Source organism: Mastigoproctus giganteus, chromosome 13 (assembly GCF_048544385.1).
Source record: "Mastigoproctus giganteus isolate SK-2022 chromosome 13, ASM4854438v1, whole genome shotgun sequence".
NCBI lineage: Eukaryota > Metazoa > Arthropoda > Arachnida > Uropygi > Thelyphonidae > Mastigoproctus > Mastigoproctus giganteus.
Window position 1 is genome coordinate 61,537,165 of NC_143587.1, and position 27,959 is coordinate 61,565,123.

The following is a 27,959-nucleotide window of genomic DNA, read 5'->3' on the forward strand; positions in this document are numbered from 1 at the left end:
AATTTATTACATCCTCTGAATTATGTCTGCTAGTTAGTAACTATTAATCATTTGAATGAATTGATTACAACCTCTTGATGCTGATAACTAGTTTACTGTATTTCCAGCCTACTTTAAAAATACTAAATGGTGTATACAATGTGTTAGGCACCTCCACATTTAAAATTTTTTAACATGCCCTAAGGAGTGTTAAACAAAGACTGATTATTCAAATTCTAGTTGTAACAAGGTGAGTAAGGTCTGTGAGAAATCAAATTAATAAAATGGTGAATAATGAAGAGTTTTCTATTGCACGTGGTGTTGTATCTTGTATAAAGTTATGATGTTCCTCCATGGTGTTGCTAAGTGTGAAAGATTATATATATATATTTTTTAAGATGGTTTAATTATCTGTTATTTGTATAACATGTGATTGGCATTTTTAGATTAGAAAGCAGGTTAATAAACATTCAAGAAATAAACTTATACTGCAGTAAGATTCATATATGATTGTGAAGAAATGCATTCCCAGTTTAATGCATGTTACTTGTTAATACAACAATTATTTAAAAATAATTTCTTCTACAAAAAGGCAAAATGGTGAAACATTGTTAAATGATGTTCATTTCACAAGCAGATGCTTTAAAGTTAAGCACATTGATAACTGCAATGTAGAGAAATTATTATTATATATTATCTTTATTGCGCTGGAAAAACATTGCAGACTTGTAAGCTAAAAGTAAAAGTGCTCTCTTGGCTTAGAAGTTTTACTTCTGATTTGTAAAACTAAGTTTTACAACTGATTATACTGACACCAATTACTGGTGATGCAACAGTAAGTTCATGAACTGATTGATGCACAAAATAGAACATGTGGAGAGAAATCTTTAACTAGGAAAAAAGGAATTCTGTGCAGATTCGGCATAAAGCAAAGTTTGAAACTTCGGCAGAGTGTGTGTGTGTGTGTGTGTGTGTGTGTGTGTGTGTGTGTGTGTGTGTGTGTGTGTGTGTGTGGTGTGTGTGTGTGTGTGTGTGTGTGTGTGTGTGTGTGTGTGTGTGTGTGTAGATTAATGCAAGCTATCATCATGAATTATATTAATCTTGCGCTGTCTCTAAATGAATATTAATGCAGTTATCTGCTGCTGAAAAAAGCCAGACAGATTCATTCAATGTCATTTGTTTGGAATTGTTGCCAACAGCACATAGTGAAGATCAATATAATTCATATATAAAGTAATTCACACATATCATTACACGTAATCTTCACATATAACTAAATGAAGTATAAAGATATGTAAACTTATTTATTTTGTAAAGTGTGCAGCGATATATATAAAGATTTTACTGTAAAGAGAACAAGATCTAATGCTTATAAAGAGACTTGTAGATATTCATTTTTTAAAAGGTCCTTATTCTAAGCTGACGACAGTAGGATGAAAGTTCTACTTTCAGGAAATTGCTTGCCATTGGAAATATTGTTCCATGAGAGCTTGTCTTCTTCTAAGGCAGAAATACTGGTATTGCAATGATAACTTGTTATACAGGATGTCCAAGGTTAAAAGCTCTTGTTATGTTGACAAACAATATCTAAAGAAAAAGTGAACATAAATTTTGTAAATATTCTTGTTTCAGTAAAAATACATTGTATTTATTAATGAGAATAGCCTTTCAGAATTTGGTCAGTTTTGTTTCTCTACTGAACCTGATTAATGGAAAATAAACAAGTGAGTTTCTTGTTGTAATGAAGTGCAAGTGTCTTGCAAATGTAATTTACTTTAGTAGTAATTTGACAACACCACATGCCATTAAAACTGAGATAATCATCAGCAATAAGCTAAAATAATATAAAAGATAGTTTTTTTCGAGTGTTTTATAAACAAGGAAGTTCCTTCTTTAGAGAGAGATGTAAGACAACTGAGAAAAAATACTGAATTATGAAGATCTTAAATAGTTTTAAAACTTGAAAAGTTTAATGCTAGATTATATTTAGGAATCACAGAAAAAAAATCAGCCGGTAACAGTAACTGCTAATAAATATTAACAAAACAGAGAAACCACATACTGCAAAAAATGTCCTTAATGACAAAGGTGCCAGGGGTTTGCAATGTAGAGGGAGAAATATGAAGTATGAACAAAAAGTTTGGAACCAACTTGATACCTAAAAATTGCAGAGCTCTAGTGAGTTGCCACTTGTTACAACCTAATCTGGACACAGTAATGCACGGAATCACCTATTTATCTGCATGCAGTCAGTCTGATTTAGCATGTGATGAATAGGTATTTTATGTATTTTGTTGCATTTTAAATTGAGTGATTTTTCTAAGCAGCAAATTTGCATGAAATTTTGTTTCAAATTAGAGAAAAGTGCAACAGAAACTCATGAACTGTTAAAAATGATCCTTACTCTGGCTACCCATCAACTTCGAAAACCAATAACTCAATCACTCATATTTTTTTATCTGATCAGAAGTGATCGTTTAACTATCCATGAGGTTGCAAATGAAATTGGTGTTTCTTATGCATTCAATCATTTTTAATACAATATTTGAGAATGAAGTGAGAGCAGTGAGTTTTTGCACATCGTTTTTGTCAATTCACTGCTGCTGGCACACACTGTTCTTTCAATCATTACTGCTGATGAATAGCTGGTGAATGGCTGTGATCTGGAAACAAAGGCCCAGTCCTACCAATGGAAGATGCAGGCTTTTCCAAGGCCCCAAAAAACAAAACAATCAAATGTGCTTATCATATTTTCTGACTTATAGGGCATTGTTCATTATGAATTCATCCTACATGTTGAAAGAGCAAACCAGGAATACTAAAAAATTTTATGACTGCATGATGCTGTTCAGAGAACATGACCAGAAAAGTGGGCTTCAGGGAACTGGCTGTTCATGACAACACCCTTGCACACTCAGCACTTCCCATTCAAGAATTTCTTGAAGCACATCCACCCTCCACTATCCTCGCTGGATTCAGTTCCCTGTGTGGTTTTTTTTTTTTTTTTTTTTTTGTTTGTTTGTTTCCAAAGCTTGAAGTCCCCTTGAAAGGTCAGATTTGCAATGATTGATGAATTCAGAATGCAACACAGAAACTATTAGCAATTCCAAAAGAAGCCCATCAGGAATGCTTCCAGAAGTTGCAGGCATGCTGGAATTGGAGCATGTAGTGTCAAGCAAGGGACTACTTCCAAGAAGAGCCATCTGAATAGTCAGGAAACATCATTTCCCAAATATTAGTTCGGTCTCTGAATTTTTGAACACACCTAGTATATGAGTGTGTGTGTGTGTGGAGGTATATGGGAATTCATTGATTGCAATCCCCCCAAACTGTGGTTGATTACAGACACTTGAAACATTTTAAAAACCCCTAGAAGCAAAGATAAAAGAAAACAGCACATTTTTGGGAAGGGGAAGTTAAGAAGAACAGTTTATCCATCCCTAATGTAATGTAATACAGAATAATTTCTAGTATTCAATGGGGTGCAACAATATTCATTTGTTCTCCTGTTTATAATATAGGAATAAATACTGTAAATCTTCCTCCATGAACTTTAACAAACAGGTTTTGGCAACTGACCAAGTTTAAGTTAATTTCATACTTTATCAACAGAACACAAGACTGATTGCACTGCACCTGCTTTGAAAGACAATCAACGAGAGTTGTGGAAAAGAGGGAAATTTAAATGGTGTTTTTTTTTTTTTTTCCCCCTTGTTAATTCAAGTATTACTCTATTTCTGCCCAACCTGTTTTATTGAAAAACACAATCAGTTATTCAAACCAAGCAAGCTGAGCTTGGGGGTTCCACACAGTCATAAAATATTATAGTTTATTTCTTACATATACCAAACTGGGAAAAATTTTTACATGCAAAAATTACAGTATAAAGTGCAATTTTAAACTTAATTCACACATCAAAACACAAGTAAGTTGAAAATATCAATAGATGCTATCATATGCTACACACTACCTAAACAAAATAATATAAAGAAGTTTAAATTTCAAAAAACATACACACAGCCCCATCAACTTGACTAAATGGTTCTATGTTTGTCTTTTAATGAATATAATATAAAATTACATAAACATGAATACTTGGAGAGCATAATAGTTCAGAAGTAATGTAATTAGAATTAAAAAGGGGAAAAATAGAAATATATAAATATAAAAATAGAAATTTATATATACAAATATAATAAACTGAAATAAAAAACACAAATCTCTTTTTTTTAAAGACACATGAGTATTGCAATATCAGCTTGCAATCTTTTCTTTGCTGTTAAGTTCTGCCACTGACAACAAAAGAACAGCTAGTGTTGCCTCCTGCTGTTCAAAAGGATAAAGGGTGATTCATATATTGCTTTAAACTGAGCAATGTTTCTGATGCAAATATTACATAGAAAACGATATTTATTTTCCTAGACTATACATATTTTTACTATTCATCAGATTTATATCTGAGATTTTATCTTGGATAATACAAAACCTTAATTAACCAAGACTAAAATAACAAGATGTTACTGTGTATACATCACGTGTAGTAGTTTTAAAAGTTTTAATTTTAAGATAACTTAATTTCAACTTGTTTTAAAACCAGATAAAATGTTTTCTATTTTACATGCAAAAGTAGTAACCATGCAGATTTTAACAAAGTTTAAAAACACTTCACAGTTTGCATGACATGAGCTAATATTTATGAATGTTCATTCTATCCACTATGATATTTTCCAATAACTCTTAAAAGGTGTAAATTAGTATATATTTAAGAAATGCAATGTTGTTGGCTAGTGCTGTAACTTCTTCCTACCTTATTTGTTGTGTAAGAGTCCCAGACTATAAGTTTACCATCTTGTGAGGCCGATACCAGGTGGCTGAAAGAATAAAATGCATCCAAAGTTCAGTTTAGTAAACCCCACAACATAAGAAGACATACCTTGTTAGTTGTGTAAACATCCCACACTATTAGTTTACCATCCTGTGAGGCAGATACGAGGTAGCTAGAAGAAAAGACAAGCACTGTAAAGTGGTAAATGTTTTCCATTTGACCTTAAAAAGTACGGCTCACATCAGACTACTACAAGACAACGTCCAAATAAGAGGCCAATGTACATGCACACACATACATGCCACAAGATTGGTACTACAGATGCATTTTTGCACCCAGAAATGAACACTAAAAATTGGTTGAACTACACACACACACACACACATATATTTTTTGGTCCTAAGGAAAATTAACAAAACAAACTTTTCAGTAATGCTGGTTGTGGAATGCAATGAATAACCAATGATTTTTATCTTAACCTTAAATGAAAATGTGGCTAAATGGAAGTTTAAAAACTTCGTGGAGCACTTTCCCAGAACTCAAACCCTACATGAAAGTTTTGCATTCATTTATTAATATAAAACTATTATGCAAAATTATTATCACAATGAAACTCATTACAAACGATCAACCAAACTTACTATGATAAAGGGATACTACTCTGCATAACATTTTTCTGTCTGGGGATACTGATCCATCCACTGGCAACAAAGGCCCGGGTTGTAGTCACTTTAGAAATTACATCTTTATCCATGAGTAGACCTAAAATACTAATTTCATTTTTAATTGAAGAGATCACAAAAAGAGGGGAATCAGCTATTCCTCAGAAACTCTGAGACACTGCCATATCAAGGAGTTTTGAGATTTACTGATCTCTCATCAGATGGCAACTTCATGCTAAATGGTGAGCGATGTGTTAATGAGACAGTGTTAATGAGAAGCCAAGCACGTGTGGAAGGAAAAAGGGTATCAAAATTCTAAGACAAGGATATCAAAATAATATGATAAAGGAGTGCTACTCTGAACTATTTTCCTTTACTAATTAATCAAACTTATATTTTGATGATAATTGAAGTAGCATTCACATTCTGATGCACAAGGTGTGGCAACAAAGTCTCCGGACTGGTGCAATAAAAAGAACAAAGTGAAGGGGCTCAAAAATGGTTTTACTCAAAGTAATCACTGCCTGACTAAATGCACTTAGTACACCATGCTACAAGTTTCTGAAAACAGTCAGCGAAGGCATCCAAAGAGATCATGTTCAGTTCAGCAGTTAAGTTTTTCTTTATGTACTTAACATCCTGAAATATCTCTCCTTTGAGGGTAGTTTTCGCCATGGAAAAGAGGAAGAAGTCCACTGGTGCTAGATCAGACGAGTAGGGTGGATGATTGATATGTAAAAAGGCATACTCTGTCAGAAATGTCTTCACAAGTGCAGAATGGGCAGGCATTGTTGTGCAACGAGAACCAGCTGCCTTTCTCTCGAAATTGCAGCCTCATCACCAGAAATGAGCTTCAATAGTCTTTGAAGCATCTGTGCATAGAACACAGCATCAACTCTCTCCCGTTCAGGTAAAAATTCCTTGTGAATCATTACTCTGTTTGTCAACAAACATGATAAGCATTGTCTTGATCCTGGACTTCTGTAAATGAAACTACCTGGACTTTGGTGATTTTGAAGTCTCTGGGTCATACTAAAAAAATCCAAAATTCATCTCCAGTGACAATACAGTTGAGGAAATTAGGATTGCCTTAAGACTGACAAGTCTGGATGAAGTCTTCACATGATGACACTCTTCGTTGCTTCTGCTATGAGCCATGAGGCTGTGCGGCACAAATTTCACACAGATCTTCCTTTTCAATTAATCTTCATGAATAATCTGACAAATCGTCTCCTTATCTCCTTGGATCATGAAGTAGCATTCCCATCCTGATGTATAAGGTGTGGCAACAAAGTTCTCTTGCATCATATGCCTCTACTAATGCTTATTCATATCCAACTCATCAGCCATCATTCTGAGAGTAAAATGACAATCTTTTGCCACAATTTCCCAAACTTTTGCAACTCTGTGTCCCCATTTCTAGAGGCTGACGGATGCCTACTTCTTGGGTCATCACAAACATCCTCACATCCATTTTTGAACCACTTATACCATTCAAACACACTGGTACAACCAGTGTTTCATCACCATAAACAATTTTTAATATTTCATACATATTTGTTGCAGATTTTCCTGATTAAAAGCAAACTTTGATATTCATTTGTTGCTCCATTGCAAAATATAACACAGAACATTAACACTACTAATGAAATTGGTTGTTACTTGCAACCTGTCAGCCTCCTGGACAATCTCTGTACCACCAACTGTTATCTGTTGGAGGAAGTTTGAACTACAACATACCACTTCTATTTATTTTTGAACTCATCAAACATAACTGTAACAGTAGCAGTGTGCAGGAACTTTATTGCCACACTCCATATTTGTATCCATTTTATATATTTGCACATGTGATAAAACCTATTGTGTTATGAATGAAATATAGCAGGGGTGATAACATTTGTCCAGTAGCCTCTCCTCAAGTTAACACTGCTTTAATATACAAAGTCCAGCCTTTTCTCTAATAAAGTAGCCTTACCTTGAGAAATCACCCAAAAATGATATTGGAAGTAGGAATGTTTTATACATGCATATAAATGTAAATAACATGAATATTACTAGCAACACTTTAAATTAATTTGATCCATTTTTGGGCATTAAACTCAGAAATGCAATTTTAATCACTGAAAACATCACAATATTACAATAACATTAGCATGGGAAAAACATGTCAACAGTATTTCACATTAATTCTCATGCCACCAATGGCAATGGGTGGGAATATATTCTTTGAATGTATGACATGACAGTTCAATTTTGCTATAAAAAATTTGCAGAATAGGTAGCTTTTATTCAAAACGCAAAAAATCAAATCTACTACTAAACTTGTGTGCAATCATCGATTGCTAATCGTGGAAAAAACTTGACTATAGACAGCAGTACAGGAACTCCCTGGCTTACAGAAAAAAGTTAAAAAAAAAAAAAAAAAAAGTGGGGGAGGGAGGGAAAGGGTTCGTGCAAAAATCAGTTGTAATTGGTGACTTCAAAGATACCTACCTATAGCCTGATCTCCAGTGAGAACTTTCCAAGGATGCCAGACAATAACATTGCCCATGCACATAGTTCACCACGATTTATCACACCACGTGCAACAACTTGTATGTATCTAGAATGGAAGCTTCTTGTTAAACCATTTCTTCTTTCGTCGCATTTTTACACCACGTTATTTATGCTACTGCTCTGCCTCACAGATAACCATTTCAGTTTTTTATTATAATTGCATGCTATACTTTTATAAGAGTCAGTATGGCAGGAAAGTGTGAGTGGACTTTGCAATGTTGATATTTTGAAAAAGTGGCATACAATCACATTAGAGCAAAAATGAGAAATTGTGAAAATGTATGAAGGTGGAAAATCAATAAAGACCATTTCACATGTTTTAAGGCTGGCAACACAATAGTGAAAGATAAAGAACGAATAAAAGAACATGCAAACAGTTCCATGCCTTTAAAGTCTACTGTGAGAAAAAGAAGGCATTAGTTCAAACCTTCCTATATAAATTTATGATTGTTGTTGTTATTTGGTTTTTAGGAGCATTAGCAACTAAGGCCATATTGCTCCGGGAATATATGGTGGTCCTTCCCTGACCCATCCGCATCCTCCATATTTGGTGGTGACGGGCTTGAACCCCAGTCTAATCAAGAAAGCGTGTGCTACGCACTGCTGTTCCTTCCCACCTGGCTACGGAGGCACCATATATATATAAATTTATGAGAAAGATCGAGCAACCTCCTCAACTTACATATTCTCTGACTCCAACTTCAGTGCCGTATCCATCTTTAGCACCATACTTTTACAGGCCTTCCACTTCTTCAGATATTTTAGAGCCAGAAGAGGAGTCTGATATTGACGATATGAGAGCTCTCTTCAACCTCGTCCTTCTCCATATCAGTGTCATATATACTCCCCCTCATACACACAATAGAAATAAGTTGTATGTATACATACTTTAAAAGTTTGTTTTTAAAATAATATTCTAATGCATAAGTATGTAATAGTATGTAATGTAAAGTATGTAATTATATGTAATAGTCATGGGTATGTAATTGTAATATAAAAATGTTATAAGATATAAATAAAGTGATTTTTTTTTTATTGTGGATTTATGTTTACATAAGTCAGGGAGTGCTGGTATTGTCTCTTGTGCTGTTTGTGAAAAGTACATTCTACATTTAAAAAATTCCAGATCAACAAATGTGCAACAATATTGCCAGATCAGTTGCATTTAACCAAGAATGTATCTCGAGAGAAAAGTTACTTTTCAAAGGATCTCCGTCTAGGTAGCAGCTATACCCTTTTCAAAGGATCTCCGTCTAGGTAGCAGCTATACCCTTTTTTCAATAAGTTAAGCAAATCCAGTTTTCAAACAATTATTTTTGAAAAAAATATTGCATAAATCAAGACATTCCAAACATTTACCTTAAGGAAGAATTATCTTAATGATATTTATGATAATTCTTCCTCGAGGTAGATATGTTTGGAATGTTTTGATTTACCTTGCATCTTGACATCAATGGATGTCAATGCAATTTTATCAAAATATTGGAGAAAATTTCATCTTGACATCCACTGATGAAATGACAAAGGCCATTAAATTGCACACTTGGTATGCAGAGAGCTTTCTCACTTGCTTGTAAGATTTATGAATGATCATTGCAGTTATTATGGCCAGACTGAGAATCAACCCATGGCAAAAAAAAAATCTTAATTTTTCATAGTGATGCTCTCCACATATGATAAAAGTCTGTGCATTACTTGATAAATGTATGAGCTTGTCCTGGGCTAGGATCACCCTCAAGAATTTTTTGTTACTTTATGGTAATAATCTGCCCATTTGTAACTCTTATGGGTATGATATACAGTTGTCAACATACATCTTTTCCATATGCCAGTGATATACCCTCTGCTATAAAAAACTGAATAGCATTGAACTGTGCTAGCTTGAATGCATCCACAACAGTGACGAGAGCATTCATATTTTCTCTGCTGTTGCACATACTCCTCATGCATACCGCCAATATGATCTATTGTTCAGTAAATGCATTAGCACCACTTCCTAAATTTAGGGTCATGGCATGTAATTCAAATATAGACAAGAATACCTGTGTCTTGATCAGTGGATTGTGACCTCCCACCATAAATAAATAAATAAAAAAGGGACTACTAAGAGGGGGGAACCCCCCCCCCACAGAACCAAGATTACTATGACTAGCAAGGGGTTGTTGAATGGTTGCAGATTTTGATTTGTTCTAAATGGGATTGCCAGAAGCAAAAAGTTCAGAAATACATAAGCTGGTGATGGCATTGCAGTAAAACTGGTAATCAGACTTGGCTGAATCAATTATTTATGAAGCAGCCTTTTTTTCTTTCCTAGAGAAATCAAAATTTCTTAAATTTAAATGTTTGTGCACCTGACTGACTCAGTCATGTTCTGAAAAAGGCTCATAAAAATTCCTGGCGTTCGACGAGATTCAAACTCAGGTATTTCCCATCCAAGTGTCCCAAGAACGATGATTACACTAATTGTGCTACCTTACAAGTTAGTTGCCATATAACTTGTGCATGGCAATTAAATAAAATGAGTAAAAAAAAAAAAAATTGGGTTTTTTTGGAACTTTTGCAATCATATAAAATACATTTTGTATTTTATACAAAAAACCAATTCAAACAAAGGCTTTCAGGTTCTATTTAAAAAATGGAACTAAGTACTCTCTGAAACAGAACAATAAAAAGAAATAACAATAGTTCTAGTAATGTAGAGGATGGTCCATAAGTAAGAAAAACTATTTTTAATAACTGCTGATATATGTTTAAATTATTTAAGAATAGTTTGTAAGTTTCTTTATTGTTTCAAAATAATTTGAACACAGGAAAAGTACCATAAGCCTTACAATGGAGAAGACAGACTGTAAAGCTTTGCAAAATATGAAAATGCTGCAGAAGTTGCACACAAGTTCAAAGGTGTTTTGGACATAAATCACTCACAATAAAGCAACTATATGAAGTCTGATAAAGTGTGAACAGTGCACAATCCACCAAAACCTGATAAACCTTATATCTCAAAGACATCTGCTAATTTGGAACTTGTAAGAGGATATAGAAAGAAGTAAACAAAAAAAAAAAAAAGCCCTCAGAGAAAGCCAAAGTTTGGAACTTTTTTTTTTTCTTTTCTTTTGTAGGAACCACAACAGGAAAAAGCCACCTAAAACAAGTTTATATATAATCATAAAGGAACTTATATCATCCCATGTTACTACAAATTTGAACAAGATTATCCTAGACAGAAGACTGGAATTTGTTGAATGGTTTTTGGCCACAAGTGTTAAAAACCCGGATCACAGATATCGTTGAAAATGTTCTGTGGACTGATGAAGCCACATTTAAACTAAATGGAACTGTTAATTGCATTATGTTTACTACTCTCCAAACAATACTCACTTATTCTTCAACAAGGATTTAAATGCTCCTGGCTTGATTGTGTGGGCTGGAATTTGGACAGGAGGTGTTTTTGGACCTTTTTCCCCTTTCGGAGGAACCATGACAGGAGAAAGCCCCTGAAACTGCTAAAGACAAAGCATTTAATTTCATTCCATCTCCCCTCACCTTTTCATTGTTTTGGCATGAAATTTTTACGGGCAGATGCCCTTCCTGACGCCAACCCTCACACTTGATCCGGGCTGGGGATATGCAATGGTCATTCCCTGACCTTCCGCATCCTCCGTATTTGGTGGTCACAGGCTCGAAACCTGGTCTAATCAATAAGAGTGTGCTACGCACTACTGTTCCTGTCCACCTGGCTATGGAGGCGACCAAAGATAAAGCATTTCATAAATGCAGTCTAAAATCTATTTTCAATATTATATTACTTTTCTATGCAGGATGGAGCACCAGCTCCCTAAGCAAAAACTGCAAATTCTTAGATGAAAAAATCCAGGTTGATGGATTGGACAGTGGGAATCCATTGAATGGCCACCATGCTCCCTGTATTTAACACTCAGTAATTACTTTTTGTGGGGATCCTTAAAGGATAAAGTATTTAGTAATAAACAGGTCTCTGCTGGAGCTTTGGCAGTCAATAGTTAGAGAATTTGAGAATATTTCCAAAAAACCACGTCTTGCTGTGTGTCACTCTGTACCCATAAGACTACAATTTTTCAAAGAACAAAATTGTGTCCAAACTGAACAGACAATTTTTTTTTTTTTTAAGTTTATATATGCCCTATTGTGCTAGTATAAATTAAAATATATATTTTAAAAAAAGTGTTGTTATTTACAGTCAAACATGTTTCCTTACTTACTTATGGACCACCCTGTATAGTTTAACTAAACAAAATCTATATTACAGTTAATCTGAAAAACAAATCATAATTTTTTTATAAATCCTCATATCTATCAGCTTAAAAATATCACTTAAGCCACACTTTTCTAAGAAATGACTACAAAGGTAGAAGCAATTGCTCTTTACCAACTTGTTTTATTATTATTATTTTATATATTTATTATAATAAAGAATGCATACTGTGTGCTATCAAATGTTCTACTATATATACTTTATTAAAAATTACAGTGAAATCTTGATAAACGGTTTGCTTATCCTTGTGGGAATTTTTTTAAACATTTATTTAACATTTTTGCCTGTGCAGAATCATTATATATTTATTTATTATTATTTTTCTTAGAAGCTAATGGATAGTCAGCTGGCCAAAAAGGACAAAACACTAGATTACAGTTCATATTTGATTTATAAAATAAATACACTGTGGATCCACAATGCATAAACTTGCCTTCCTAACACCTTGGCCGACTATTTTTGACACAACAGCAGGAAAGTGTCATTGTTCCTCCCCCCCTACTCTGTGTAGACCTCTGTTATAAAATGACAACAAAATGTAGGCATATTGAGAGTAAGTGTGTTGAAATGTAAGAGTTAGAGAAAATTAGAATTAAATATATGCAAAAACAATTTAAAAAAAACAAAAGCTAATTATCAGATTACTTCCTGTAAGTTAATTTTATCTTCTGTTCATATTTTAAAAAATATAAAATGAAGTTACACTCTACCATATACAGGGTGATTCACTACCAGTGCAACAAACTTGCAGGGGGGGGTGTAGGGGGCACAAAGACGAATCGGAATCACATAGAATTGCAGGGTCCAAAATGCCTTCGTCATGGGGTAGAGGACGTTGAACAGGAGGTCGCGTGAACAGCGATCCCACTGGAAGTCAACATTTGCAAACCGGTTCCCGAAGCAGTAGGATGGACGAGTATTCAAACGTTGAACTGGCTGACATGCACCTCGTGTATGGAGCTGCGGACTGTAATGGGCGTGCCGCTCTGCGATTGTACCAGGAACGTTTCCCGCACAGGCGTGCTCTTCGTCATACGATTTTCACACGTGTGCACAGGTTACGTGAGACTGGTTGTTTCACGAGAGGTATCATGAATCGAGAGCGAATGACGAGGACACCAGACAATGAGGAGATTGTCCTACGTCTTGCAGAAGGCAATTCGAGTACAAGTACTTGAGCGATAGGCCAACGATTGGTTATTTCCCAATCCACTGTATGGAGGATACTGTCAACAAACCAAATGAGTTCATACCACCTGCAATGCATCCAATCATTGGAGCCTGCGGATTATCCACTCCGGAGGACTTTTGCTACTTGGTTTCTTCAACAGAAATGGTTCGCAAATGCTGACTTCCAGCAGGATCGCTGTTCACGCGATCTCCCGTTCAACGTCCTCTACCGCATGACGAAGGCATTTTGGATCCTGCAATGCTATATGATTCCGATTCATCTTTGTGCCCCCTACACCTCCTGCAAGTTTGTCGCACTGGTAGTGAATCACCCTGTATACAAATCAAACACTGCTTTTGAATAAATCGATTAATTTCCTATTAATAAACTGCATTTTCGGATTAACTGGTATCCCACTCTGTTAAAAAGAAAAAACAAAAACCAGGTAAATCAAGATTCCACTGAAAATGCTTTTTTTTTTCTTTTTTTTTTAAATCAGATAATCATACTAAAATACTACTTTAAATTTGAATATATATATTTTTTTAATTACTAGCCATACAGTGCAAGGAAGCCTGAGGCTTATGCTGCATCAACTAAAAAAAAAAAAAAAAAATTTCCGAGTTACTCTGAGAGAGAGAGAGAGAGAGAGAGAGAGAGAGAGAGAGAGAGAGAGAGAGAGAGAGAGAGAGAGAGAGAGAGAGAGTGTGTGTGTGTGTGTGTGTGTGTGTGTGTGTGTGTGTGTGTCAGAAGTAGAAAGGAATCACCAAGAAAGAGAAAAATGATGATATTCATTCAGCTCAGGACCCCGGGTGTGCCAAGTTCATACTCACCAGATGTGAGTACCTGGGGTTAAATTAGATGAGGATCAAATAGAAAAGGAGGAAATTAAAGCAAATGTGAATAATACATATATGTTCAAAACATTACAACAAAAGAGTTAATTAAAAACCCAAACTGTTACTGCAATTATATCAAAGAATGTTAATGGTGTTTCATGTTTCTATCAGCACAATACTGTAATATTTTTAAATTGCTGCACATTAAAACAGACGGTATGTGAAAATTCATTCATTTTTAAGCTTCTTATTTTATCTGCATCAATGAACAAAACAAAAGTAAAAATAAGCAACTGCAATCATCTTCCTTAGTATGGTAGTGTCTACTTTTAACAAAACTTTATAATTACATAAATCATATAACTAACGATTTTAAAAAACACATATGATTTTGCTTTTAGCAACATTAATGATTAATATCATAAAAATCTAGTACAGTTGGATCAGAGCATTGTAGACACCAAATTTATAAGATATCCAAGGTCTCTATTATAAGATCTGGAGGAAATTATCTGTAAAATAGAACAAAATATTTCAGGACATGCTTGGATCGTGTCAGTGAAATTATTCTTGTAAGGATGAAATCCTTTATTCCACACTCCACCTTAAAATCTCATCCTTTATCTAAACTTTAGTTTTACTACAAATGTGCTAAGGCATTCATGATAAGAATGTTGCATATCACAACTGGCTTGCATCCAAATCTCTGGGTTCATTTTTTGCCTACCCCAGAGCTCACACCAATTGCAAAGCAATTATTAATCAGTCCAAACTAGATTTTGAACAGGCTAAGACTAGAAAACTTGCTTGTTGTCCAAACAGTAGTTCAGCATTCTGGTCTCTTGCTAAAGCTACCAGCTGCAACTTTTGTCCATCTCTACTCCCACCTCAGTTAAAACCTGATGGTTCTATTGTGCCACTGCAGCTAAAAATAAAGCTCATCTGCTTGCATCCTACTTTTCTTCTAACTCTTGTATTGCTGATCTTGGTAAACCACCTATCATTTCCAGAACAATCTACTTAATGTCTCCTGAGGTCTTCCATCAAAAGGATGTTAGAAGAATTCTGAACCTTGATGCCAAGAGAGCTGCAAGTCGTGACAGTATTTCTCCACTTGTTCTGAAAACATGTGCTCCTGAGCTTACCCATCTGTGTTGCCCTTTTACACTTTCTTTTCCACTGGTGTTTTTCCTTCTGCTTGTAAATTTGCTCATATCCAGACAGTTCCTAAAAAGTGTGGTATATCCCTTCCATCCAATTATCATTCCGCTGCACTTACACTCTTCCTAAAGTAATGCAAAAATCCATTAACCACCAACTCTTAAACTATCTAGAAACCTCCCATCAGATCAATGATTGACATTATAGATTCCGTCAGTTTTGATCCACTGGTGATATACCGGCTTTGCTACCCATCTATGGACAAATTCAATGGAAAAGTTTGGTGAAACTCAAGCAGTTGCTCTTGACATTTCAAAGCTTTTGATCATGTTTGGCATAGAGGTCTTCTAAATAAGCTTCATCATATGGTTTGCCAACTGTTTTTTTGTAATTGGATATCCAGTTTTCTCTCTGACCACTCACTGTGGGTGATGGTAGCTGGCTCTCTATCTTCCTTCTAGCTTCTCCACTAATGCTGGTATTCCCCAAGGTTCAGTTCTTTCTCCCTCTTTTCCTTTTGTATATTAATAACCTTCTTTTATTGACCAGAAATCCTATCCATGGTTTTGCTGATGATAGCACACTGCATTCCACCTTCCAGTTCGAGAAACCTTGCCCTCCATAAGCAGCTTGAACTTCTCAAATATTCACTACCAATTCCTTAAATGCTGATCTCCAGCTAATTGTTCAATGGGGCACAGATAACTTAGTTAATTTCAGTCCTTCTAAAACTTTCCTGTCTTATACTCCTGCTCCTATTCTTATCTTTGATGACACTGAGATTTCTAGACAAGATCACATATCTCTGTTAGGGATTATCCTGATTTCTAATTGTTCTTGGAATAAGCACATCACTAATACTGTTTCCTCTGCATCTAAAAATCTAGGTTTTCTCTTTTGCTCTTTGCCTATTACTTTTCTTCTAAACAGCTACTACCTCTGTATAAATCTCAACTCTATCCTACCATGGAATATTGTTCCCACATCCGATGTGGTGCCCCATAATTTCACTCAGGCTTCTAGACTCCATTCAAAAGAATGGCATTTAGGTTAATTAATGAACCATCGACCATCTCTTACAAAGTTTCTCCACGCTGCCTTATAGACGTTCTGTTTCTGCTGCATGCACTTTCTACAGATACTTCCATGGGCACTGTTTTTCTGAATTAACTTCTATAATCCCCCCCCCCCCAAGCCAGTCTGAATGCATGCTGCAGCCAGTCAACATCCACTTACTATCCACCTTCAAACTCAAAGAACAACTAACCTTTCTTCTTCCTCATTTATCCCTTCAACTTGCACTTTCTGGGACAACCTCTCTTCACACATATTTCCTGAAAATTACAATCTACAAAAATTCAAGTCTAATGTCAACAAATATCTTCTTTCATCTTCTCCACCTTCAACCCACACACAGTACTAAGTACCACAGTTCCAATACCTTTCATGTTTGAAGTTTTCATAAGAAAGGGCAAAGGTACTGTTTTTACCTAGCTTTGTAATACATTCTACCCCAATGGGCCACCCAGGATATAATCCCAATTCCTAAAATCAATGAGCCCCCTTCTTTTAAAACACTGTTATACCTAGTCCTTTACAAACAACTTCGTCCTGACAGGCCCATGCAGATTTGTTATACTTTAAAACATAAGTCAATCACTAGTATTCTTATCATAACTGTTAATCTTTCTAACTTGTGAAGAAAAGGCCAAGATAACATCTTGATATTCAACTAGTCTTTGACTGAGTCACTTTAACTGCCTTTGTGGACCTCTGCAACAGCTACTTCAGCATCCAAAGAGCCATTCATAACTTTATGTATCTTGTACTAATAGGCAATTTCATATTTAAACTGAGTAATCATATTCTAAGCAATGTACTTGGAATTTATCCACAAGAATTCCTCAAGCTACCATTTTGTATCCATTTGCTATCTCATTCTTGGATGTCACGTGATATTAATATCATTAGATGAAAATATAATCAAACTTTCAACTAAACCTCAAACATAAATCATAGGTAAAAAAAAACAGTCATTCCTTAAAATACACTAGCAAAATCTCCTCCACTTTTTTTTTTTTTAATTCATTTCAAAATAAAATGAAAGGGTTTATTTTGCATTCCATATTTTGCTCACACTTGACAATAACCACATACAGAAGGAACAATTTGTTTGCGGGAATCCAACAGCACCCATAACACAATGTACAATTGCTAAAATAAAAAAATCCTATCAATAACAATGGTACTACATATTAATAGCGTATACTGTCACGCAAAACAATTTCAATCAATTCATGAGAGTAAAAGACTATTCTAACATGAGAACTACAAACATACAGAGACAGATACATATTCTGAATGTCTCTAAGGAATCTTTTGCATGTGCTCGCTCTTCTCTCTGTAACATAAATATATTAATGTTTATCCTTTTTTTTTTTTTTTTTTGATAATTCAGACAGCTGAGTACAACCTTGGCACTGGCTGTTATACAGTCACGATATTTGAAAGAAATAGCACATTTTGACTTTACGTATCGTATGTTTCAGATTATTATGGCTATCAGTCAGGGTTAAAAGCTCTCCTCAGAGTCTAATTAGGTCTGCAGGTACTATACTGGTTCAAAGAAGGTGAAGCACAGATTTTAGAGGGCATTAAGTTTTGCAATGCATATGAATGATAATTTAGAATTCCTTACAGAGACTGAGACAAGTCAGGCCTCTGAATTATGTTGTAGTAGTTGCTGATCAATGTTAGGATGATTATATAGAAGATGGAAGTTTATAACTTTTGTGATTTCTAACCTCCGAAGAGAAAGATCCCATTAACCACAATGATGCCTGCTACTTCTGCAAGGTGGGCATAAAAAAAAAAAAAAAAGGCTTAGGGCTGTAGAAATGCTACAATCCTAATATGTATTAGAGTATACTATTTCCTATTATCTCAGTGCCACATGGTAATGATTTACCAATTTACCAAATACAATATAGAACTCTTGACAGTCTGAAAGAAGGGGGAAGGGGGAGAAGAAACAGAATTTATTCCAACAGCTACCACACAAGTGCTCCATTTATATTTTTATGCAATTTCTGGGGTATACCAGATGCTAATAAGTGAGTTTTCCTCAAACGGTAAGCAATGGACAAGAAAGGGAAGGACTCCTGTATAATACACTCCAAATAATGGGTCAATTGAGTGTATTTTTCTTCAAACCACGTTTCATCCATATATTCTTCGGGATGCAAGATCAGGCAAGTGATAGGTAAAAATATAATAGAGGAAAGAATGAATGTAATATGTAATTGGCACAAGAAATTTCAAGTGGCAAGGATGAGATAAATTTTGCAAATCATAATTAACAGGCATTTTCTAATTAAAAACAAAATGATAAAAATAATAATAATAAAAAACATGTCAAAACAAGATGGCTCTGTTGTCACTTCAGCCAAGGATAAAGCTGACCTGCTAGTATCCCATTTTTCTTCCAACTCATGTATTAATGATCTTGGTAAAACACCTCCCACCATTCCCAAACACGCTCCATTCATTCAATGCTTCCTGTGGTCTTCCATCAAAAGGATGTCAGAAGGATTTTGACAAATCTCGATGCTAAGAAAGCTCCCAGTCCTGATGGTATTTCTCCACTTGTTCTCAAAACCTGTGCTCCTGAACTTACTCCTGTTCTTTGCTGCCTTTTTTCACTTTCTTATTCCAAAGGTGTTTTTCCTTCTGCTTGGAAATTTGTGCATATCCAGCCAGTTCCTAAAAATGGTGAAAAGTCCCTCCCATCCAATTATCGTCCCATTGCAATTACTTCTACTCTTTCTACAGTAACGGAGAAATCAATTAACCGCCAACTCTTAAACTACCCAGAAACCTTCTGTCTGATCAACAATCACCAGTATTCACCCCAGGGGCTCACATCTGGTGAGTATGGGCTTGGTACACCCAAGGTCCTGAGTTGGATATCATCATTCTTCTTTTTCTTGGTGATTCCCTTCTACTCTCTCTCTCTCTCTTGGGATAATTCGGATTTTTTTTTTTTTTTTGGCTGGTGCAGTATAAGCCTCAGGCTTCCTTGTACCATATGGCTAATAATAATAATATTCTGGCTCCTTTATGGACAAATTCAATGGAAAAGTTTGGTGAAACACATGCAGTTGCTCTCGATATCTCAAAGACTTTCGACCGTGTTTGGCATAAAGGTCTTCTAAACAAGCTTCCATCTTATGGTTTGCCAACTGTTTTTTGTAATTGGTTATCCAGTTTTCTCTCTGATCACTCACTGAGGGTGATGGCAGATGGCTCTCTGTCTTTTAACTTCTCCACTAATGCTGGTGTTCCCCAAGGTTCAGTTCTTTCCCCCATTCTTTTCCTCTTGTATATTAATGATATTCTTCCATTGACTGGAAATCCTATCCATAGTTTTGCTGATGATAGCACATTGCATTCCACTTTCCATTTTGAAAAACCTTGCCCTGCTCAATCAGTTTCAACTTCTCGAATATCCACTACCAATTCCTTAAATGCCGATCTCCAGGTAATTCTTCAGTGGGTCAAAGACAACTTAGTTGATTTCAACCCTTCTAAAACTCAGTCTTGTCTTATATCTCACAAAAAGGATTCTTCTGCTCCTATGCTTATCTTTGGTGACACTCCGATTTCTAGGCAAAATGATATATCTCTTTTGGGTATTACCCTGACTTCTAATCTCTCTTGTTACAAGCACATTACAAATATTGCTTCCTCTGCATCTAAAACACTCGGTTTTCTCTTTCGCTCTTGTTACTTTTCTTCCAAACAGCTGTTCACACTGTACAAATTGCAAATCCGCCCTACCACGGAATACTGTTCCTGCATCTGGGTGGTGCCCCCAAAACCTTTCTCAGGCTTCTAGATTCCATTCAGATGAGGGCAATTAGTTTAATTAATGACTCCACTCTCTGTCTCATAGACATACTGTTTCTGCTGCATGCCTTTTCTACAGATACTTCCATGGGCAATGTTCTTCTGAATCGGCATCTATAATTTCCACTCACTCTTTCAAAACAGTCCGAACACGTGCTGCCACCAGCCAACATCTATTTACTGTTCACCTTAAAACTCACAGAATCAACTTTTCACCTTCCTTGTTTTTTCATTCAACTGCCGTTTTCTGGAACAACCATCTTTCATATGTATTTCCTGAAAATTACAGTCTACAGAAGTTCAAGTCTAATGTCAACAAATATCTTCTCTCGTCTTCTCAACCTTCAACCCAAGAACAGTACTTTAGGTTTTAATACCTCTCGTGTTTTGGGTTTTCATAAAAAAAAAAAAAAAAAAAAAAACAAATAAATAAATCTAGTAAATACCATAGTTTACAGTGTGATGGATGGAGGGTTACAGTTTGGATTGCTTTTATACCAAGAATAAAGGTTAGTATTTTCATCCTTATGCTTTGTTAAAGAAAAAAAATTAGTTATTTTGAGAACTTTTTAGCATGTTTTTATTGTATATTAATTTTAAATATTTGTAAAAGAATAAGAGAAGTTTACCTCTATATGATACATAGAACATTTCCGTATGATACTCTCCAAAAATTAAAATGAAAACAATAAAAAAAAAAAAAATCGAAAATCTTACATTACAGTAAGAAATTAATTTAATGAAAAAAATGCAAAACGATTTTCCTTCCTGAAACTGACAATGCTTTTTGACTGTATATCGTGATCACAGGAATGAAAATTACCGAATAGGGTTAGCATGGAACTTAAATAGGGATTATTTGTCTTCGTGCATGCACATAAAGGACCACGAGTCGGAGATTAGTTAGGCCCGACGAACATTAACAAAATTCTCATGTAATATAATTTCAATGGTTTCTGCAATTAATAGTCTCATATAATTACATTGGATACTAAGTATTTTGGCCTGTTAAATAAAATAAGTAAAATACAAAAGTGTTTTTCATTAACGGCATGAAAAGCTAATCCTCACGGTGCTGAATGAGAAGCACGAACTTAGGACACGTGTTGATTAACACGAAAATTCAGAGGAAACCGCATAGAACCCTGATAAGACAAGTCGCAATCACCACAAGAAATGTTGTATACTAGGTCATTTATTTGTGTTGCAAATGAGGAGAGGACAGAGCGATTGTTCAGTATAGTGTGTAATTTCCATATTGGTCTGGCTACAATTTTAAATTCAGTATCTTTAAAGAATCTGTTAAGTTGTTTGTGCCACTGTTCAACATATGGGACAGAAATAAAGTATTTTTTGATATACTATTGTTGATTGGTGTATTTTTTTATATTCTATCCTTAGCTTGTACCATAATTCTGTCTATTGTAGCAAGTGGGTAACTCCTGTTTAAGAATCTGCTGGTTAATATTTGTATTTCTGAGCCCAAAGCAGATTCTGTCGTTGAATATTTTTAAGCATAGAGAAATTGATTAACGATAATCGATCTTTTGTAGGTGAACAGATGAAAGCTGTTATACTGCAGAAGCACACAGGTGTTTTTAGGTTTGCGGTAGATGTTAAATTGGATTTTATTCGCGTCCAGAGTAAGCGTGAAATTTAATGACTTAGTATCCGTACTCTCCCTCTCCAATGTAAAATGTCTTGGATAATGCTACTATCGGTAATAACTAGAACATCATCTAAATACCTCCCATAGTATGTGATACGGGGTAGAAAAGGCGTCAAATGTATACGTTCAATAGTTGAGAGAGAGATCTCAGATATTAGACCACTCAGGCTTAATCCCATTGGCAAACCAAAAATATCTTTGTATACTTTGTCTCGAAAGGTGATATAGTTAGCTTCGTATAATTAATTGATATCGAGTTATTATTTAACATATCTCAAAGAATATCTAATGTGTATTCAATGTTTACATTCATATATAATGAGGTAACATCTAGTGAGAATAAATTATCATTACCACCAAGTCTACAGTCCTTAAGGTTATTAAATAGTGTATCGTAGTTCTTAATCCCAAATTGTATCGCCTGGCTAAAGGGCTTTATAATGCTATATACATGTGTGGCCAAGGATGAAAATGCCGAGTTTCTGTAGGAAACAATAGGCCGAATAGGAAAGGCGGTCTTGTGTAATTTTACCTGACTGAAAAATGCAAGAATATTGTATGTTCTGGCCTTCGATTCCTTTAACTGAGCCATAGTAATGTAGTCATTTTTTTGATACAGGGTTAACATTTTATTGTATTGATTGACCAAATTGGTAAATAGTGCCGGGTCTACTTCAAGATAAGTGGAGGTATCTGATACAACTGACTAACTTATTAATATAATCAGTTTTATTGAATATTACCACTGTATCTCCTTTGTCAGTTCTGAATAATAATGTCTTTATTTTCCCAAAGCTTACGTAAAGCTGAACTGTCACATGTATTCAATTTAGGAAGTTGCATTTCTTTTATGTTATTCACCACCTGATTAACTTGTTGAATAAATAAATCTTTTTGTGGAACATTATGAAGTCCAAATTCAATATCAATTACACACTGTTTTTTAGGTAGTTTTCAAGGTGGTAAATTGCAATTTAATCCTTTGGATAAAAGTAAAATCTGGTCCTGTGATAGTGCATATGAGGAAAGATTTGTAACCTGTTGATATGTCGGTTCATTGAACGTTGAGCGAAGGGGTCATCACACAACTCGTATGCATTTGGTTGTGAGCTTGTGACAATGTGTTAGAACTCACATGAACATGTCTTGACCCTCCCAATAATGTATTCAATTTGTTAACATGTCTGTTTTTTTATTTCTGAGGCCCGTGCTTCACGTCGCAAATCTATGGATGTCTTCAATACAGGAAACTTCGTGACAAATTAAAAATTATCTGCATCCTAACGATTGAGAAGCCTCAGAAATAAAAAAAACAAGACACGTTCATACGAGTTCTAACACATTGTTGCAAGCTTGCAACCAAATGCATACGAGTTGTGTGACTACCCCCCCACAACATATGCACAATGGTCTACACTTCAGCTAGTTCGCCAACACCCCCTGACCTGACATATCAACAGGTTACAAATCTTTCCTCATATATGCTACCTCATTTTCGATATACGGTTAACATTTTATTGTATTGATTGACCAAATTGGTAAATAGCGCCGGGTCTACTTCAAGACCACAGGACTAGATTTCACTTCTATCCAAAGGATTAAATTACAATTTACCACTTTGAAAACAGTGTGTAATTGATACTGAATTTGGATTTCGTAATGTTCCACAAAAAGATTTATTTATTCAACAAGTTAACCATGTAGTGAATAACATAAAAGAAACGTAACTTCCTAAATTGAAAGGCACCTCCCTAGCCAGGTGGGCAGGAGCAGCAGCGCGCAGCACATGCTTCTTGATTAGACTGGGGTTCGAGCCCGTGAGCCACCAAATATGGAGAATGCGGAAAGGTCAGGGAATGACCACCGCATATAAATAAAATAAATTTTCTGTTTATACTTCGGGATGACCAAACGGTCAGAGGAGTTCACAAGATAGACCGAATACAAGAAACAGCACCATATTTAGCAGTCACGGGCTTTAACCCCGGTCACTCAAGGCACGTGTACTTATGCACCCGTGCGCCTAACCACTAGGCTACGGCGGTCTTCCCCGGAGCAATATGGCCTTAGTTGCTAATGCTCCTAAAAAAAAAAAAAAAAAAACCAACCTAAATTAAATACACATGACAGTTCAGCTTTATGTGAACTTCGGGAAAATAAAGACATTATTATTCAGAGAGCTGACAAAGGAGATACAGTGGTAATATTCAAAAAACCTGATTATATTAATAAGTTAGAATCAGTTGTATCAGATACCTCCACTTCTCTTGAAGTAGACCTGGCACTATTTACCAATTTGGTTAATCAACACAATAAAATGTTAACCACGTATCAAAAAAACAACTACATTACTATGGCTCGGTTAAAGGTTTGTTTGTTTGTTCATAATAAAACAGGCCTACGTGCTCTGGATTCATAATGCGAAAATTTATTTTTATTTTGTTACAGAGAGCATTAATAAACTACAATAAATAAATTAGCTTTCGGCTGGGTGGCAGCCTTCATCGGATTAAAATACAAACGCTGGCCACGTCACCACCATATGTCACAGCCACAAACATCAACAAACAATTAACCACGTGCCTCACGCACCATCCTGGCAGTGCATCTCTATTCCAACTGCCATTCAGTATTTTAATCCGATGAAGGCTGCCACCCAGCCGAAAGCTAATTTATTTATTGTAGTTTATTAATGCTCTGTGTAACAAAATAAAAATAAATTTTCGCATTGTTTGTTTGTTATTTGGTTTTTAGGAGCATTAGCAAGTAAGGCCATATTGCTCTGGGGTTATGCGGTGGTCATTCCCTGACCTTGCCGCATCCTCCACATTTGGTGGTCATGGGCTCGAACCCTAGTCTAATCAAGAAGCGTGTGCTACGCACTGCTGCTCCTCAGTTAAAGGAATTGAAGGCCAGAACATACAATATTCCTGCACTTTTCGGTCAGGTAAAATTACACAAGACCGGCTTTACAATTCGGCCTGTTGTTTCCTACAGAAACTCGGCATTTTCATCCTTGGCCACACATGTATATAGCATTATAAAACCCTTTAGCCAGGCGATACAATTTGGGATTAAGAACTACGATACACTATTTAATAACCTTAAGGACTGTAGACTTGGCGATAATGATAATTTATTCTCACTAGATGTTACCTCGTTATATACGAATGTAAACGTTGGTTGAATACACTTTAGATATTCTTTGGGATATGTTAAATAATAACTCGATACCGATTAATTATACGAAACTTACTATTAAGGAAATTTTTCACTTAATTAAACTCTTAGTTGAAGCTAACTATATCACCTTTCGAGACAAAGTATACACACAAATTTTTGGTTTGCCAATGGGATTAAGACTAAGTGGCCTAATATCTGAGATCTATCTCTCAACGATTGAACGTATACATTCGACGCCTTTTCTACTCCATATCACATACTATGAGAGTTATTTAGATGATGTTCTAGTCACTACCGATAGTAGCACTATCCAAGACATTTTACATTTGTTTAATAATATTCATTCTAGACTCAAATTTACATTGGAGAGGGAGAATATGGATACTAAGTCATTAAATTTTCTAAATTTCACGCCTACTCAGGACGCAAACAAAATCCAATTTAACATATATCGTAAACCTACAAACACCGGTATGTGTCTGCATTATAACAGCTACCAGCCGTTCACCTACAAAAGATTGATTATCTTTAATCAATTTCTCAATGCTTATATTACATTCAACGACGGAATCTGCTTTGGGTTCAGAAATACAAATATTAACCAGCAGATTCTTAAACAGGAGTTACCCATTTGCTACAATTGACAGAATTAGGGTACAAGCTAAGGATATAATACAAAAAAATACACCAATCAACAATAGTAATATCAAAAAATACTTTATTTCTGTCCCATATGTTAAACAGTGGCACAAACACCTTAACAGATTCTTTAAAGATACTGAATTTAAAATTGTAGCCAGGCCAATATGGAAATTACACACTATACCGAACAACTGCTCAATCCTCTGTTCATTTGCAACACAAATAAATGACCTAGTATACAATATTTCTTGCGGTGATCGTGACTCGCCTTATCAGGGTTCTCCGCGGTTTCCTCTGAATTTTCGTGTTAATCAACATGCGGCCTCAGTTCATGCTTCTCGTTCAACAGTGTCAGAATTAGCCTTTTGTGCTGTTAAGGAAAAACATATTTTTTTTTATTTAACGTGGCCAAAATACTTGGTGTCCAACGTAATTATACGAGACTATTAATTGCAGAAACCGTCGAAATTAAATTACATGAGAATTCTGTTAATGTTCGTTGGCCATATCTAAACTCTGACTCGTGGTTCTTTATGCGCATGCGCAAATACAAATAATCCCTATTCAAGTTCCATGCTCGCCCCTATTCAGTAATTTTCATTCTTGTGATCACGACGTATGGCCGAAAAGCATTGTCAGCTTCAGGAAGGAAAATCGTTTTGCATTTTTTTCGTTAAATTGATTTTTAATTGTGTTCATTTGATTTTTAATTATTGTTAATTATTTCTTACTGTTCTGTAAGATTTCCAATTTTTTTAATTGTTTTCGTTTTAATTTCTGGAGAGTATCATACGGAAGTGTTCTACGTATCATATTGAAGTAAATTTCTCTCATTCTTTTACAAATATTAATATCAACGTAGAATGTATTGAGCATTATAGCTCTAGTTCATACTATTAATTTGAAATGCAAACCTTGGAATACTTGAAACTGTACTTTTAAAGTTATAATAATAATAGGTTCTAATGGATGGAGGGTCATATTTTTGCCAGATTGAGAGTTTTTTTGGTAGAAAATCTGTACAACCTCTGGCAAAGCTCAACCCTACCTCTGAATGGAATGAATCCTACATCTATGCCCCACTGGGCAGGTAATAAATATTATTAATCCACAAATGATCCAGACAATTTAAGCAGGAACAATTGAATATAGGTTTATTAGTAGATACTGTGGAAGCACGAAGATAAAACCACTGCATCAAAATAGTAGAGAGAGAAAATTAAAAATGAAGTCAATGAAAGAAAAAACTCGTTTAATTATTATAGAGTAGTTATAGAGTATATAGAGAACTATAATTATTATTATAGTTCTCTACGTAGAAGTTTATTCTAATCAATTACTCTGACTAAAGGCAAATTTCCACAAATCTGTCCTGCAACGACCCTTTACGAATTTAAACTGATGTTCTCTGTGTCATTCAAGATACCACAGCATTTAGTATAAAAATGTCAAGTGCAGCCATTATCAACCCAGTGCAGGATGGAAACCTCCTCAACAATTCATGCTGAGGGACATGGACCATAATCTGCCACGTTGGTCCAGTGCGGGTTGGCAAATCGACCATATTCAGCAGTCAGGGGTTTGAACCCCGGTCTACTCAAAGAGTGTGTACTACTGCACTCCTGCTCCTGACCACTCGGCTACGGAGGTACCTTAGTATAGTCAACCCATTTAAATCCTCAAAACTCTTCAATCAGGTCTCCTCATAGATTCTTTGTAGTTCCAAGATGTGGCAATTTACAGAAGCCTGTACTAAACAAAAATATATTTGCAAACTAATAATTTCTAATTAAAAAACAAAATCTGGAATAATCGGGATTAAAATGTATAACATACCGTGAATCTGAACCCCAGTGCATGGCATATATCTTTGCCAAATGTCCACGGAGAGTGCGCCTAGTCCGCATCTGAATCCTTCCCACAGGCTCCATGTTCGCTGTTGCCTGCACCAGCGTAATATCACACGCTGCTTTCCTTGCATCCTTTAGAAAAATATATAATATAATGATCAATTATATATTTCAAAATTAACATTTATTTCATATAAATATTATAAAATAATACTTTATATTA

The 27,959-nt window shown here is 35.2% G+C and overlaps 1 protein-coding gene across 4 annotated transcripts in view; it reads right to left on the minus strand.

Annotated features, from left to right (window-relative positions):
* The window catches only part of LOC150076111 (guanine nucleotide-binding protein G(I)/G(S)/G(T) subunit beta-1), a 217,042-nt gene that overhangs the window by 44,418 nt on the left and 144,665 nt on the right, over positions 1-27,959 (minus strand). For 3 of the 4 annotated variants that reach the window (XM_090387671.1, XM_090387672.1, XM_090387673.1), the window contains exons 3-4: positions 27,723-27,868; positions 4,787-4,850 (exon numbers count right to left, since the gene is read on the minus strand). In XM_090387671.1, coding sequence (XP_090243797.1) covers positions 4,787-4,850; positions 27,723-27,868 — 210 coding nt within the window. Of the gene's footprint in view, positions 1-4,786; positions 4,851-4,912; positions 4,977-27,722; positions 27,869-27,959 lie in introns of all 4 variants that reach the window. The other variant, XM_090387674.1, reaches the window with a different exon arrangement.